General features: G+C 53.3%; 3 protein-coding genes across 3 annotated transcripts; 1 reads left to right on the top strand and 2 right to left on the bottom strand.

Moving 5' to 3' along the window:
* Positions 1–108: 108 nt before the first annotated feature.
* Positions 109–1,655, bottom strand: N0V96_000250 (uncharacterized protein; the record flags this gene model as incomplete). The annotated part of the gene is made up of 2 exons (XM_065755882.1): positions 109–1,496; positions 1,652–1,655. The coding sequence occupies 2 exons, from the start codon at positions 1,653–1,655 to the stop codon at positions 109–111; spliced, it is 1,392 nt and encodes a 463-aa protein (XP_065615122.1).
* Positions 1,656–2,658: 1,003 nt separating this feature from the next.
* On the bottom strand, positions 2,659–3,649 carry N0V96_000249 (uncharacterized protein; the record flags this gene model as incomplete). The annotated part of the gene is made up of 2 exons (XM_053195388.2): positions 2,659–3,194; positions 3,262–3,649. The coding sequence occupies 2 exons, from the start codon at positions 3,647–3,649 to the stop codon at positions 2,659–2,661; spliced, it is 924 nt and encodes a 307-aa protein (XP_053047041.2).
* Positions 3,650–4,768: 1,119 nt separating this feature from the next.
* Positions 4,769–12,115, top strand: HPM8 (Reducing polyketide synthase hmp8; the record flags this gene model as incomplete). Its single annotated transcript, XM_053195387.2, has 4 exons — positions 4,769–4,886; positions 4,945–5,777; positions 6,018–8,849; positions 8,906–12,115. The coding sequence occupies 4 exons, from the start codon at positions 4,769–4,771 to the stop codon at positions 12,113–12,115; spliced, it is 6,993 nt and encodes a 2,330-aa protein (XP_053047040.2).
* Positions 12,116–13,510: the final 1,395 nt, after the last annotated feature.

Raw genomic sequence — 13,510 nt, 5'->3', positions numbered from 1 at the left:
CCCAGTTGTCAAGATAAGACCAGCCGTATAGCCCCTTGACGTGAACACCATCGATATTGATTGCCTTTAGAACCTCATTCAGGATGGGAATGTAAAATTCGGACTGCGCTAGATCACTTCGGATATGGTGTACAGACATGTCCGACGCCTTGAAAGCCGGGAGACCAAACTCTGCAATGGTGATGCCGCCTTTGGTAGGGTACGTGGCTTGTAGGAAACCGAGAATAGACCGCACATGCTCCGCTGGCACCTGTTGAAAACCTCTTTCAGTTGTATCCTGCTAAAGTCGAAGGATCCATCACTTACCGCAGGCCTGTCAACATTGCCATGAAAGTTCGCCTCCCACCCTCCTCGCGAGGTGGTGGTAACGGTGCACTCTGGATACAGAGGATGCTTGGAATCAGAAGCACATGCTTCAAAGCCACCTGTAGGTTCTGAGTGATAGGAAGCAGTGTAAATATCAAAAGCAAAAAAGTCAGCAGTACCGTTGAAGAACTGCAACTTTTCGGACGTGTACGAAGGAATTCGGTCACCAACGGTATCAATCATAGACTGCGGCACATCCTCACCCAGGAACAACGGCCGCGCAAAGTAACCGATGGTGAACTCGTTACGTCTGATTGCGGCTGCGACATCCGAGGCGTTTCCCGGGTCCAACGGCAGCGCGAACCCGGTCCCACTAAGGTCAAACTTCATGCTCCAGAGGGCATCCCCCTGGATGACGTCTCGGTACCACCGCACAACTTTGGCGTGAGCTTCGAGAACGAAGCGACTGGGCTGCCATGCACCGGTGATGGCCGCCTCGATGGTTGGCTCGTTGAAGGTGTACCACGTGCCTACGCGATCCGAGTAGTGCGCGAGCACCGTCTGCGCGTAATACACGAAGCCATCGACGAACTCTGGATGGTCAAAGGACAAGAAGGAGGTGTTTGACTGAAAGTAGGCCGGGGTATCAAAGTGGTGTAGTGTCACGACGGGCTTCATCCCGTAAGCGAGAACAGTGTCGATTACATCGTTGTAGTGGTCGATGCCCTCCTTGTTGATGGGAGACCCTCGAACGCCAAAGGGGACGATACGGGACCAGGAGATGCTAAAGCTGTAGGACTGCACTCCAACGGCGGCAAGGCGGGCAATGTCTTCTTTGTAGAGGTAGTAGTTCATTGCTGCGATGTCGGGCGGGCCACCGCCGGGACCGGAAGAGGAGTAGTTTCCCCTGGAGCGATTTTCCCAGATACTCGGGCTGCGGCCTTCGTTCTGTATGGCTCCTTCGATTTGTAGGGCTGCGCCGGCAAATCCCCATTGGAAGGACTTTGGGAACTTCAGAGTCCCGTTGAAAGTTGTTTCTGGTGGTGGTTGGAGGGGCAGAGGCGGCGGCTTGACGAGTTCAGTGCTGGGGATCGGAGTTGGTGAGACGGTTGTGGTGAATGGTGGTGAGAGGACGGGAATGGGGGCCCAGAGGGAAGATAGGGCGGCGTTGCCGTATTTTACGCCTTGATCTGTCGGGGTCACACCGGGAGCATCCCAAGTTGTGGTGGATCGTGGTTCAAGTAAAGTGGAAAGCTCTGAGTAGGGGCGGGCATGTGTGGGCGCTCCCTCCGTTGCGGAGACAGGAGTGGCATACTCCAGATGTCTGAAGGATGGCCATTGATACTCATCCTGGGCAGCGACCTGGACAAGGCAGCTTCGGCGTGAATGTCAGCATTTGGCAAAGCCTCTGAAGCGGTCGTAAAGCAATGGCATGACCTACAGAACCAGCATAGACATCCGCTGGAGGTTGATTGCCTGGATTCTCATGATGTTTGTTGCTCTACAGCTGAACGAGAAACCTTTTTAGATCGCCCTGAACTCATGGCCGAGGAGCCAGGAGCATGCATTTATACTACTTACAATGTATGCGGACTTAACTTCCCAGGGGGCATTCTTCAACTTGAATTCATTCCCACTGAGGCCGTTGTAGTGCCGAACCGCTCATAGTCACCAGATTCACGTCATATGTAAAGATGTTTGTTCATAATGGCATGGTTTCTTGCTGCCAGCCGAGAGCTGTCCAACTAGTCTTTCAACATGTTGGCAAATCACAACTGACTTGAGCCGGTGGCATGTCGGCAAGATTGAGGAGCCGAACAAGGTGTCAAGGGCCTGCGTCGGTGCTCCATGGAGAAGGAGATCCGTACATCTGGATAGTGTGGTAGAGTTACTTTTCAATTGGTTGCGAACCATGCGATCTCCCCACGGGGAAGTCGAAATATGGTGAAGCGCGGGGTCACGGTAGGCTGATAGCCAGAGTTTTCCCGAGAACAAGGCGCGAAGTAGCTTGAAGGCGGGGGAAGACTCCTACCCAGCCAGGGTGCCATTCGCCAGCTTCTTCTGTATGATGTGTCCCGGGCTAGAGATATTGGGGTTTTACGCGTATTGAATACGAAGTAACAAATGCCATCCTGTCATCCGAGCATTGATTACAACGGGGTTGATCTAAAGTGTAATTTCTCGTGGGCAATAAGAAGTGATTCCCCGATTCCCAGTCAACACGGGAGTCATTTCAACGATGTGACCGGGTAATCGACTTTTGAACCACGCACGACTGGAGCCCTAGGCACGTCTATGTTGTGCATTGTATACTTGGTATTTGCAGCGGCAAGCACTTCTAACGTGGCATGTCTATGGAGCGTGAAGACCTCCAGTCGAAGCCTTGAAGAATTTGAACATCTCCCACGCTTTCTCTTGGTTGTGGCGAGTTCCATCCGACACGAACTGATAAGGCTCGTCGCGTATGGTCGGTTCTTCGTCGTGAATCTCTACAACTTTACCGTTGAGACTTGCATCGCCTACAATCTGCGATACGCCCTTGATCAGGGTAGACATTGGTGTGACTACCATGTGCTTGTACATTTCTGGGTCGGGGATGATGTTCGTGACTGATCTACCATTAGTGATCTGGTGGGGACATTGCCCTTGAGATCCGTTGAGCTTCATACCTAGAGCTGCTGGTGCCATCGTATTGATCTGGATCTTGAGATCTTCAAGTATAGGAGCTGTCGATCGCACGAGACCAATTACGCCAGCCTTGGCAGCTGCGTACATCGGCCCGACTGGGAACGGATAAAGACCGGCATCTGAAGCAGTGCAAATGATGGAGCCTCGAGAATCTCCGCATACTTGGTTCTTGCTGATGTAGTGGATGGCGAGTTTAACAGCTACAGGAGGCGATGTTAGCCTCGAAGTCATGCACGACCAGCGAGGTCCAAATCGCGTTTCACTTACAATAGATGACTCCATTTAGGTCTACGGCTACAACCTTCAGGTTCGGCTCTTGGGGAGCGTCTGGGTGGATAGTCGCAAGGGCGTTCGACATCCCCTCGGCTATACCGGCATTCGCAAAAACAAAATCTATCCTGCCGAATGCATCATAAACATTTGAGAACGCCTGAGCCTGTTCCTTCCACGAAGAAACATCGCATTGGTGGAAGGTCACCGTAGACTGAGGATACTCTGAGGCAATGTCAGACGCAATGAACTTGCCAGAAGTTGCGTTGACGTCAAAGATGGCGACTTTGCCGCCCTGCGAAGCGAAGTGGCGTACTATGGTGAGACCAATGCCGCTGGCGCCGCCGGTGACGATGACCGATTTTGGGGCAGTGCCAATTGCCATTGTGACGTGTATGTGAGAGTGATGTGGAAGATTCGAATGAAGTAAGTGATGAGACAATTGCTGAGGAGCCGATGAGCGTGGTATATCAGAAAGTAGGGGAACGAAATGCTCTGCTCATACGTTCATTTGCTCAGTAGCTTTAATCTGGTGACACCCTCGTCAGAGTACAAGATTTCTGCCAATGGATTGAGAACGCAGAACTGAGGTGATACCATGTGAAAATATCAGAGCGAGGCTGACAGGCATCGACCATGAAGTTTCCCTGGAATCTCGCTACAGTGGTCCCGTCATTGTCAGACAGGGCCGACGGCACCTTGGGAAAGCCAGATCCAATGCAGAAAGACACCATCTCCGGCCCTCGAAAATGCACGGATATAATGTTGCACTTGAAGACCATATTCCAAGTCGGAGCACTATCCTATTGCAAATGTCAAAGCTCATCTGTTCGGAGACTTCATCGTGTAGTTCTATTGGTCAGAAAGTGGCCTTTGACTTTGGACGCATTGGCGAATCGGAACAGTAGACCTGGCGCAGTCGAAGAGGATAATCCCAGCTCTTTCGGAGCTGAATAGACGAAACACCAGCTCCGAGAGAATCAGTCTGAACCTACTCCCTCCGAACACGCTCTTTCACCGCTACAGTTCAACATTTGCCGCTGCACACTCTGCAATTTTGCGGGTGACCCCAGTTCAGATACGGGCATTCGATGGAGCATTCGATTGAGCATTCAATGCAGGCCGCCGGTGCCCGCCGGCGTCACTGAACACGGTCCATCGCCGGACTCCCGCCCTGTATTCACTTCGCACGGCAAAATTGCCGAAACAACGGGTGACCGTTCGATTCTCTGTGCAAGGCCGGAAGTGCCGATTCAGAGGATATTGCTTGTGCTGACTTGAGAAACGACGCTGCTAGATTGTCAGATGTCTACCGAAAGTACATGTATCTATATTGAAGTGGTCTGGCGCTCCCCATGATCCTCATCGAAGACCTGGTTCGCCTTTCACTTTGCCTAGAACACGTTAGACACGCCCCCTCTCATAGATAATACCCAATACAAGGCGCGAGCGCTATAGACTAGTTTTCAACAACAGGCAAAATCTCCACGACATATCACTCAACATGGTTGCAGCCCGCAAAGATGAGCGCATCCCGATTGCGATTGTGGGAATGGGATGTCGCTTCCCAGGTGATGCGACATCGCCATCCAAATTCTGGGACCTCCTGAAGAATGGAAGAGGTGAGGGACTGGTCATTATGGGGTTCAGTTTTGAAAACCTCTGCTAACTTTAATCAAGACGCCTACTCCCCTAGTACGGATCGATGGAACTCAGACGCCTTCCATCACCCCAACAGCAAAGATCGCGTCAATACTTTGGCCACGAAAGGAGGGCACTTCCTGAAGGAGGATCCCTATCTGTGGGACGCATCCTTCTTCAACATCACAGCAGCCGAAGCTATGGCCCTTGATCCGAAGCAGCGTATTATGATGGAAGTCGCTTACGAGGCGCTCGAGAACGCCGGCATGCCCCTGCCAAAAGTCGCCGGCACACAAACTGCGTGTTACATCGGCTCCTCGACGAGCGACTACAGAGACATGGTGACCAGGGATTTCGCAAACTGGCCTAAGTATTACATCCTCGGCAACTGCGAGGAGATGGTCTCGAACCGTATCTCGCACTTTCTCGACATCCACGGCCCCAGTGCCACCATCCAGACGGCGTGCTCCTCGAGTCTGGTGGCTACGCACTTGGCATGCCAGAGTCTCCACTGCGGAGAGTCGGAAATGGCCATTGCGGGTGGTATCGGTCTGACGCTCACCCCCGACGGCAACATTCAGCTGGCCAACTTGACGTTCCTCAACCCCGAGGGCCACTCTCGGTCGTTCGATGCAGATGCTGGTGGCTATGGTCGCGGTGAAGGTGCTGGCGCCCTCATCCTCAAGCGGCTGGACAAGGCGCTTGCTGATGGAGATCCTATCCGTGCTGTCATCCGGGCCACGGGCGCCAACTCGGACGGGTGGACACAGGGTGTGACGCTGCCTTCTGGCGAGGCACAGGCGGCGCTTATCAAATACGTCTACGAATCTAATGGACTTGACTACTCTGCGACTCAATATGTAGAGGCTCACGTAAGTCACCACCAAAGTCCAACAATTGAACTCGTGTGATAGCCAGATTGACAGTACGATTGTCTTGTAGGGCACAGGCACAAAGGCTGGAGATCCCCTGGAAGCGGGAGCTATCTCAAGAACCATCGGATCAGGTGCGACGAAGTCGCGAAAGCTTTGGATGGGAAGTCTCAAGCCAAATGTAAGGATTTCGAAGTTACTGGCCACTGAATTAATGGAAGACTAATTCCAAGCTCCTAGATCGGTCACTTAGAAGCTGCCGCTGGTGTAGCGGGAATTATCAAGGGCGTCCTGGCCATGGAGAACGGAATGATACCCCCCAACATCTACTTCAACAAGCCCAACCCCGCAATTCCATTCGATGAATGGAACATGGCCGTACCGACAAAGCTAACACCTTGGCCTGTCTGCAAGACCAAGCGGATGAGTGTCAGTGGCTTTGGCATGGGCGGCACAAACGGCCACGTTGTGTTGGAGTCATTCAACTCGGACCAGTGGAAGTCACTACTGCCCGCCAACGGTGTCGCCCGCGAGACTCCAAACAACAAGAAGAGACTATTTGTCTTCAGCAGTCACGATCAAGCTGGGCTCAAACGCATCGGCGATAAGTTGGTTGAGCACATGGACGCCCTTGGCCCCGCTGCTTCGAGTCCAGAGTATCTCGCCAAGCTGGCACACACCCTATCTGTCGCGAGGTCGGGCCTGACTTGGAGATGGAGTTTGTCGGCTGAAAACGCCGCTGAGCTCCGACACAAGCTTTCAACCACTGCTGGCGACAAGACTACGAGAACCCCAGACAGCAAGCCGAGGATCGGGTTCGTCTTTACTGGCCAGGGAGCGCAGTGGGCTGGCATGGGTGTCGAGATGCTCAAGTCCCACCCAGTCTTTAGAGATTCAGTTGCGCGGTCTGCGGCTCTCCTGAAGTCCATGGGCTGCGACTGGGACCCAGTCGAAGAACTCACGAGGTCAAAGCAAGAGTCACGTCTCAAGGCGCCTATGATCAGCCAGCCCATCTGTACCGTTTTGCAGATTGCCCTGGTTGACGAGCTGCACTCTTGGGGCGTGACACCCAAAAAAGTCGCTGGCCACTCAAGTGGAGAGATTGCAGCAGCGTACTGCGCAGGGGCGCTCACCCACCGTGATGCTATTGCCATCGCTTACTTCAGAGGCAAAGCTTCCTCCGGTCTGGTCGGCCTCAAGGGCGGCATGATGGCTGTCGGCTGCTCCTATGATCAAGCACGATCATTGCTCGCACAACACGGAGAGCATCTCGGCGGTGTCGCGACAGTAGCCTGTGTGAACTCTCCGAACAGCGTCACCATTTCGGGTGACTCGGCTGCTCTCGAGAGACTGCGAGCTATCCTCGAGAAGGAAAGCATGTTTGCTCGCATGCTTCAGGTCGATGTCGCCTACCACTCTAGCCACATGCAGGGTGCTGCAGCAGACTACGCCGCTTCCATCGCAGACATTGAGCCGAATAGCTCAGAGGAAGACGACACTAAGCGAGTAACCATGATCTCTAGTGTCACTGGTAGTGAAGCTGCCCCTGAGTTGCTTGGGGGCTACTACTGGGTACGTAACCTGGTATCTCCTGTTCTCTTTGAGCAAGCAATCAAGGAGATGGTTTCTCCAGCAGCAGAGGCAGGTGGCAAGACTCTTGACCTCTTGATCGAACTTGGTCCTCATAGCGCTCTTGGTGGCCCTATTGAGCAGATATTGTCTCACCACGGGATCAGCGATGTCAGCTACAAGTCCGTTCTCACCAGACTCCAAAGCGCCGTCGACACAAGTTTGCAGCTCGCTTCCGAGCTTTTCGCTGAAGGTGTCTCTCTGGAACTCCAAAAGGTCAATGGAGATTCTCACTGCGAGCTTCTCACGAATCTTCCGTCGTACCCCTGGAACCACTCTAAAGTTTTCCGCTGCGACTCTCGCATTGCAAAGGAACTGCTAGCACAGAAATTTCCCACAAGAAGTCTCCTGGGAGCGCCGGTGCCAATGATGGATGAGACACAGAGGGTTTGGCGCAGCTTCTTGCGCCTCGAAGACGAACCTTGGCTTCGTGGGCACATGGTCGGTAGCACCGTACTTCTTCCCGGTGCTGGTATGACTAGTATCATTCTCGAAGCTAGTCAACAGCTTGTTGCACCGGGAAAGACTGCTCGAGCTTTTCGTTTACGCGATGTATCTCTTTTCGCTGCCATGGCTCTCCCCGAAGGAGTTGCAACAGAAGTCATTGTTCACATGAGGCCCTACCTCCAATCCACCCTAGGTTCAACCCCCGCAGCGTGGTGGGAGTTTACTATGTCTTCATGCGTCGGAGGTGATCAGCTTAGGGACAACTGCCGTGGACTGATGACCATCGATTACCATGAAGACACAACGCTGCAGATGGTAGAGGAGGATGCCATCATCGCAGCCTCAAGAGTCGCGGAGTACCATCGCGTTCACATGGACTCAAACCTTGAGTATGCCAAGGAAAACTTCTATAACCACATGAACAGTGCCTCGTGGAAATACGGAGAAGCTTTCCAGGGTATCGAGGGCTGCCATGTTGGCGACGGCCAGAGCACCTTCAATATCAGAGTGACCGATATCGGGGAGACCTACAGCAAGGGGCAAATTGAGCGACCGTTCCTCATTCACGCGGGTACCTTGGACGCGGTCTTCCAGAGCTGGCTGAGCAGCACGTGGATAGGTGACAAGGACGGAGGCTTCGACTTCACGAGACCCTTCGTGCCTGTTCACTTCACCGAGCTCGAAATTGCTGCTGATATTCCTGGCGACGTGGGCTACATCATGCCTGGACTCTGTCTCTCGGAGCGATATGGCTTTACGGACTTGTCCGCGGACATGTTCATGTTCGACAAGGATGTTTCTAAGCCTTATCTCGTGGTGAAGGACTTCCGAGTTGCTGAGCTGAACGTGGATGACGGCGGAGGTCGCGAAGACAATGAGGTTGACCCGACCGACATTACATCAGAAGTTCGCTGGAACTATGCCTTAGATGTCATGGAGCCACAGGAAATCAGCCGAGTGGTCTCTGCTATCAAACCCAAGGACAGGATGGCTGAGGTATGCTTGTAATCTATGCGGGAGACTTTATCCGGGTGCTAACATTGACGATACAGATTATTCGGATGGCACTTCACTTGAACCCGGCAGCTACACTTCTACAGCTCGTCCCGGACCACGATGCCGCGCGCAACTCCGTCATCGCTAGCCTACCTGGGGACATCGTACGCCCGAGTCAAGTTCGCTATGCGGTCATCAATGCCGCCAAGAGCCCGTCGACCGACAAGACACCCGTCGTCGGCGAAGCGTTCGAACTTGGCGCACTGGATAGCCCCTTGCCGGAGAACCTTCCCAAGGCCGATCTCTTGATCATCTCCAGCGATGTGGAGAAGATTGACAAGCGCGACCAATTCCTTGAACGAGTTCTCAGCCTCACCAAGCCAGAGGCGACGGTTCTTATTGCTGCCAAACAGCAGCCTACTCCTGGTGGACTGGAAGCTAGAGGCTATGACTTTGTCTTTGGAGTTGAGGGAGATGAGCGCCTCGCGCTGTACTGGGGTGCTAGGAACGCGGATGCGAAGCTCGCGGCCAACGGTACGCCTGCTCGGCAGGCAGTTATCATGGAGCCGACGACCATGTCCACGGATTCTCGACAATTCTCAAAAGCTCTACAAGGAGCGCTCATTGCTCAAAGCTACGCAGTGTCAACGAGGACTCTGGCCGACGAGCCGAAGTCTGGTGCTGCAGAGAGCGAAGTTCTCATTTCTTTGTTGGAACTTGAAAAGCCGCTGCTCGACGACCTGTCGGAGAAGGAGTACGAAGTTGTGAAAAGCCTATCTCTGGCTTACCAGCGTCTTCTCTGGATCACTTGCGGCGACAACCCATCATTCGGCGTGATTGATGGTTTGTCACGCTGTGTCGAGAGCGAGATCGCAGGCACTCGATTCCAGGTTCTGCATCTGAGTCAAGAAACGGGCCTGCAACATGGCCCGGCACTGGCATCTCGCATCTTATCTTCAGAAACCACAAAGGACGATGAGTTCCATGAACACGATGGTGTCTTGCAGGTAACCCGCATTTACAGGAGCTTAACCGAAAATGACTCCATCAAGCATCACTTGCACGATTCGACCCGGGTTACTTCTGTCGGCGCTGACGAGGATTTGAGGCTCTCAATCGAGAGACCTGGTCTGTTGGACACACTGCAGTTTATTGAGGACGACCGGCTGAACACCACTCTTGCAGACCATGAGGTGGAGATTGAGGTGAAGGCCACAGGCATTAACTTTCGAGACATCATGGCCACTATGGGCCTCATTCCCATGTCTGTCTTGGGACAGGAAGGCAGCGGCGTCGTTGTCAAGACTGGTAGTGAGGCAAGCCGCTTCAAGCCCGGTGACCGTGTGAGCTTCCTGGGCGTCGGTACACACGCCACCAAGATCCGGGTTGACCATCGCATTGTTGCTCATATTCCCAACACCATGTCCTTCGAGGAGGCCGCTGCCTTGCCCGTCGTTCATACCACTGCGTACCATGCCCTTGTCAACCTCGCAAAGCTGACTAAAGGCAAGTCGGTTCTGATCCACGCTGCCGCTGGTGGTGTAGGCCAAGCGGCTGTCCAAATTGCTCGTCACCTGGGTCTGATCGTCTATGTCACTGTTGGTTCCGAAGATAAGCGGAAGCTATTGGTCAACACGTATGGCATTCCCGAGAAGCACATTTTCAATTCTCGCGATGCCAGCTTCGCAAAAAGTGTGATGCGCGTCACGAATGGTCGTGGAGTTGACTGCGTCCTCAACTCACTCTCCGGAGAGCTTCTTCGGACATCGTGGGAGTGCCTGGCTACCTTTGGCACCTTTGTCGAGATTGGGCTCCGCGACATTCTCGACAACACTCGGCTTGACATGAGACCATTCGGGAAGAGCACGACGTTCACCTTCTTTAACCAGTTCACGCTCTACGAGGAGGATCCCGCTGCGCTAGGACAGATCCTCGACGAGGCCTTCAAGTTGGTCCATGAGGGTACGCTCCGTGCTCCGAGCCCCCTAACAGTGCATTCCACGGGCCAAGTGGGAGACGCCTTTCGCACTATCCAGCAAGGAAAGCACCGCGGTAAGATGGTTTTGTCGTTTACGGATAACGCAGAGGTGCCAATCTTGCGCAAGGCTAAGAACTCCCTCAAGCTCAGCGCTGATGTCACGTACCTCCTTGTTGGTGGCCTCGGTGGTTTGGGCCGCAGTCTGGCGCGGCAGTTCATCGCCTGTGGCGCTCGAAACCTTGCCTTCCTCTCAAGATCTGGAGACGCCTCCCCAGATGCCAAGGCTCTGATCAAAGAGCTATCCGATATGGGCGCCAACGTCAAGGCCTACCAAGGTGACGTGTCAGACCCAACTTCGTTCCGGGCCGCTCTGGATGAATGCGAGCGAGAACTTCCGCCCGTCAGGGGTGTGGTCCAAATGGCTATGGCTCTCCGCGACATCGTCTTCGAGAAGATGTCTTACGATTGGTGGAAGACTGGGCTGAGACCTAAGGTGCAAGGCACATGGAACCTTCACGAGTACTTCAACCATGAACGCCCCCTGGAGTTCTTCATCATCTGCTCGTCCATCTCCGGTATGTACGGCTACCCTAGTCAGGCACAGTACTCCGCCGGCAACACATACCAAGACACTCTGGCGCACTACCGTCGGTCACAAGGGCTCAAGGCCGTATCAGTCAACCTGGGTATCATGCGTGACGTTGGCGTGTTGGCAGAGCAAGGAGCCACAGGCAACTTCTTGCTGTGGGAAGAGACCTTGGGCATTCGAGAGCCGGCATTCCATGCACTCTTCAAGGGCCTCATCAATCGGCAGAAGAGCGAAAACCCGGCTTCATGGCCACCAGCTCAAGTGACAACCGGCTTGGGCACTGCAGACATCATGGCAGCACACGGCCTCGATCAGCCGGGATACTTCAGCATCCCGCGTTTCGGACCTCTGGCTGTGACGAGCTCAGCGACAAGTGCTTCGGGTGTTGGAAAGTCGGATACGGTTTCTCTTTCTTCACGCTTATCTGAGGCGAGTAGCAAGCAGCAGGCGTTGGAGATTATCACAGAGGCTCTGGTGAAGAAGGTGGCCGACATTTTGCAGATGCCCGTGTCGGAAGTCGATCCGGGCCGGCCTATGTACCGCTATGGTGTTGATTCTTTGGTTGCGCTCGAGGTCAGAAACTGGATCACTAGGGAGATGAAGGCAACCGTGGCTCTTTTGGAGGTCTTGGCTGCGGTTCCTATGGAGGTCTTTGCAGCCAGGATAGCTGACAAGAGCAAGTTGGTGGCGTTTGAGTGAATAATTCGCATGGGCACGGGACTTGGGCCGGCGTTCAAAGGATGACACAAGGGTTTAGGAAAATGGGTTGGCGTTTACTTTATACTCGGGCTGAGGATTGTTTTGATGGACTTTGATAGAAAATCTGGAATATTTGTGTGCAAGCAATGGCTTATTTCCCCCTGGCACCGGGGTCATTCATGCTCGCCGGCTCTGTTAGGTTTTTGTCCATCTCTATTGAGCCCAGCTGTACCGCGCAAGTACCACGAAGCATAGGTACTTAAGTAAGAATAGGCCCACATCGACACAAAGCGACGTAATCTGTTCAATTCTGGTTTGATTTGATGAATCTGGTAGTCAACCAGTGAGAGACAATCTGGAAGTGTCCTTCGTCACGACTATGTGGTGCTGAATTATGAATCTCTGGCAAGGACAGACGGACACCCGGGCCTGGAATTGCTTCGCCTAAAGTATCTTGACAGTGCCACCATTTGCGCAGATCACGCTCCCACTGACCCATCGACTCTTCTCAGATGACAGAAAGCCTACGATTTCAGCTATGTCATCGACTCTCCCTAACCTCTTCTCTACACTGCATGCGTTTTTCTTTGCCTCGAGAAAATGGCGGATCTCGGGGGTATCCGGCATTTGTGATGCCAATTCGGTTTGCGTAACTAGTGGAAGATGGTCAGGTTGAGATATGAAGGCTTTTGGCAATTTTCGGTTCAAGTAGGCTGTGAAAAACTTACTGCCAACAGCAACTGAGTTCACTGTAGTCCTTTCCATCCCAGGCTTTATCCCCAAAGCGTCAGCCCATACGCGAGTCATCGATTCAATAGCGCTCTTGCAACCGCTGTAAACCACTGTAGTCTCGATCAATCAGAACCAAAACATCAGATGCAGGTGAGCCAGGAAGCAGTAGCGGAAAGGAGCAAAGCTACGTACGAGCAACTGGAGAAGGATCCCGGCCACCTTCAGAGGAGATATTAATGATTCGGCTTTCCGGCTGGAAATACGGTAGAAGTGCCTGCACGAGAAATACAGGTGCTTCAATATTGGCGGTAAGCAAGCGATCAATGTGGTCCTGAGTGATCATGCCCACTGGCGCGACCTCCACGACCGCGGCGTTTTGCACAAGTATGGTCAAGCTCCCATACTCTTTGACGGCATTGACGATGGCAGTGCAGTACTCTCGAGGCTCTAGTAAAGACGCAACCACGCCTTTAATCTGAGGTACAGAACTCTTACTAGCATTTCTGTACCGGAAATCTACCTCGGCTCTCAAGGCTTCAATTTTGCACAAGGACGATGGCACAGAGCATGTTCCGATGACATTCGCACCACGGCTTGCGAGGTGAACGGCGATGCCTCGTCCAATGCCGCGCGAAGCACCCCTAGGAAATAAGCCGCGCATTA

This window comes from Colletotrichum fioriniae (genome assembly GCF_027942845.1).
Source record: "Colletotrichum fioriniae strain IMI 355084 chromosome Unknown scaffold_1, whole genome shotgun sequence".
In the NCBI taxonomy this organism is placed as follows: domain Eukaryota; kingdom Fungi; phylum Ascomycota; class Sordariomycetes; order Glomerellales; family Glomerellaceae; genus Colletotrichum; species Colletotrichum fioriniae.
Note: the sequence above shows the minus strand (reverse complement) of the source record. Positions and strands in the feature narration are given on the sequence as shown.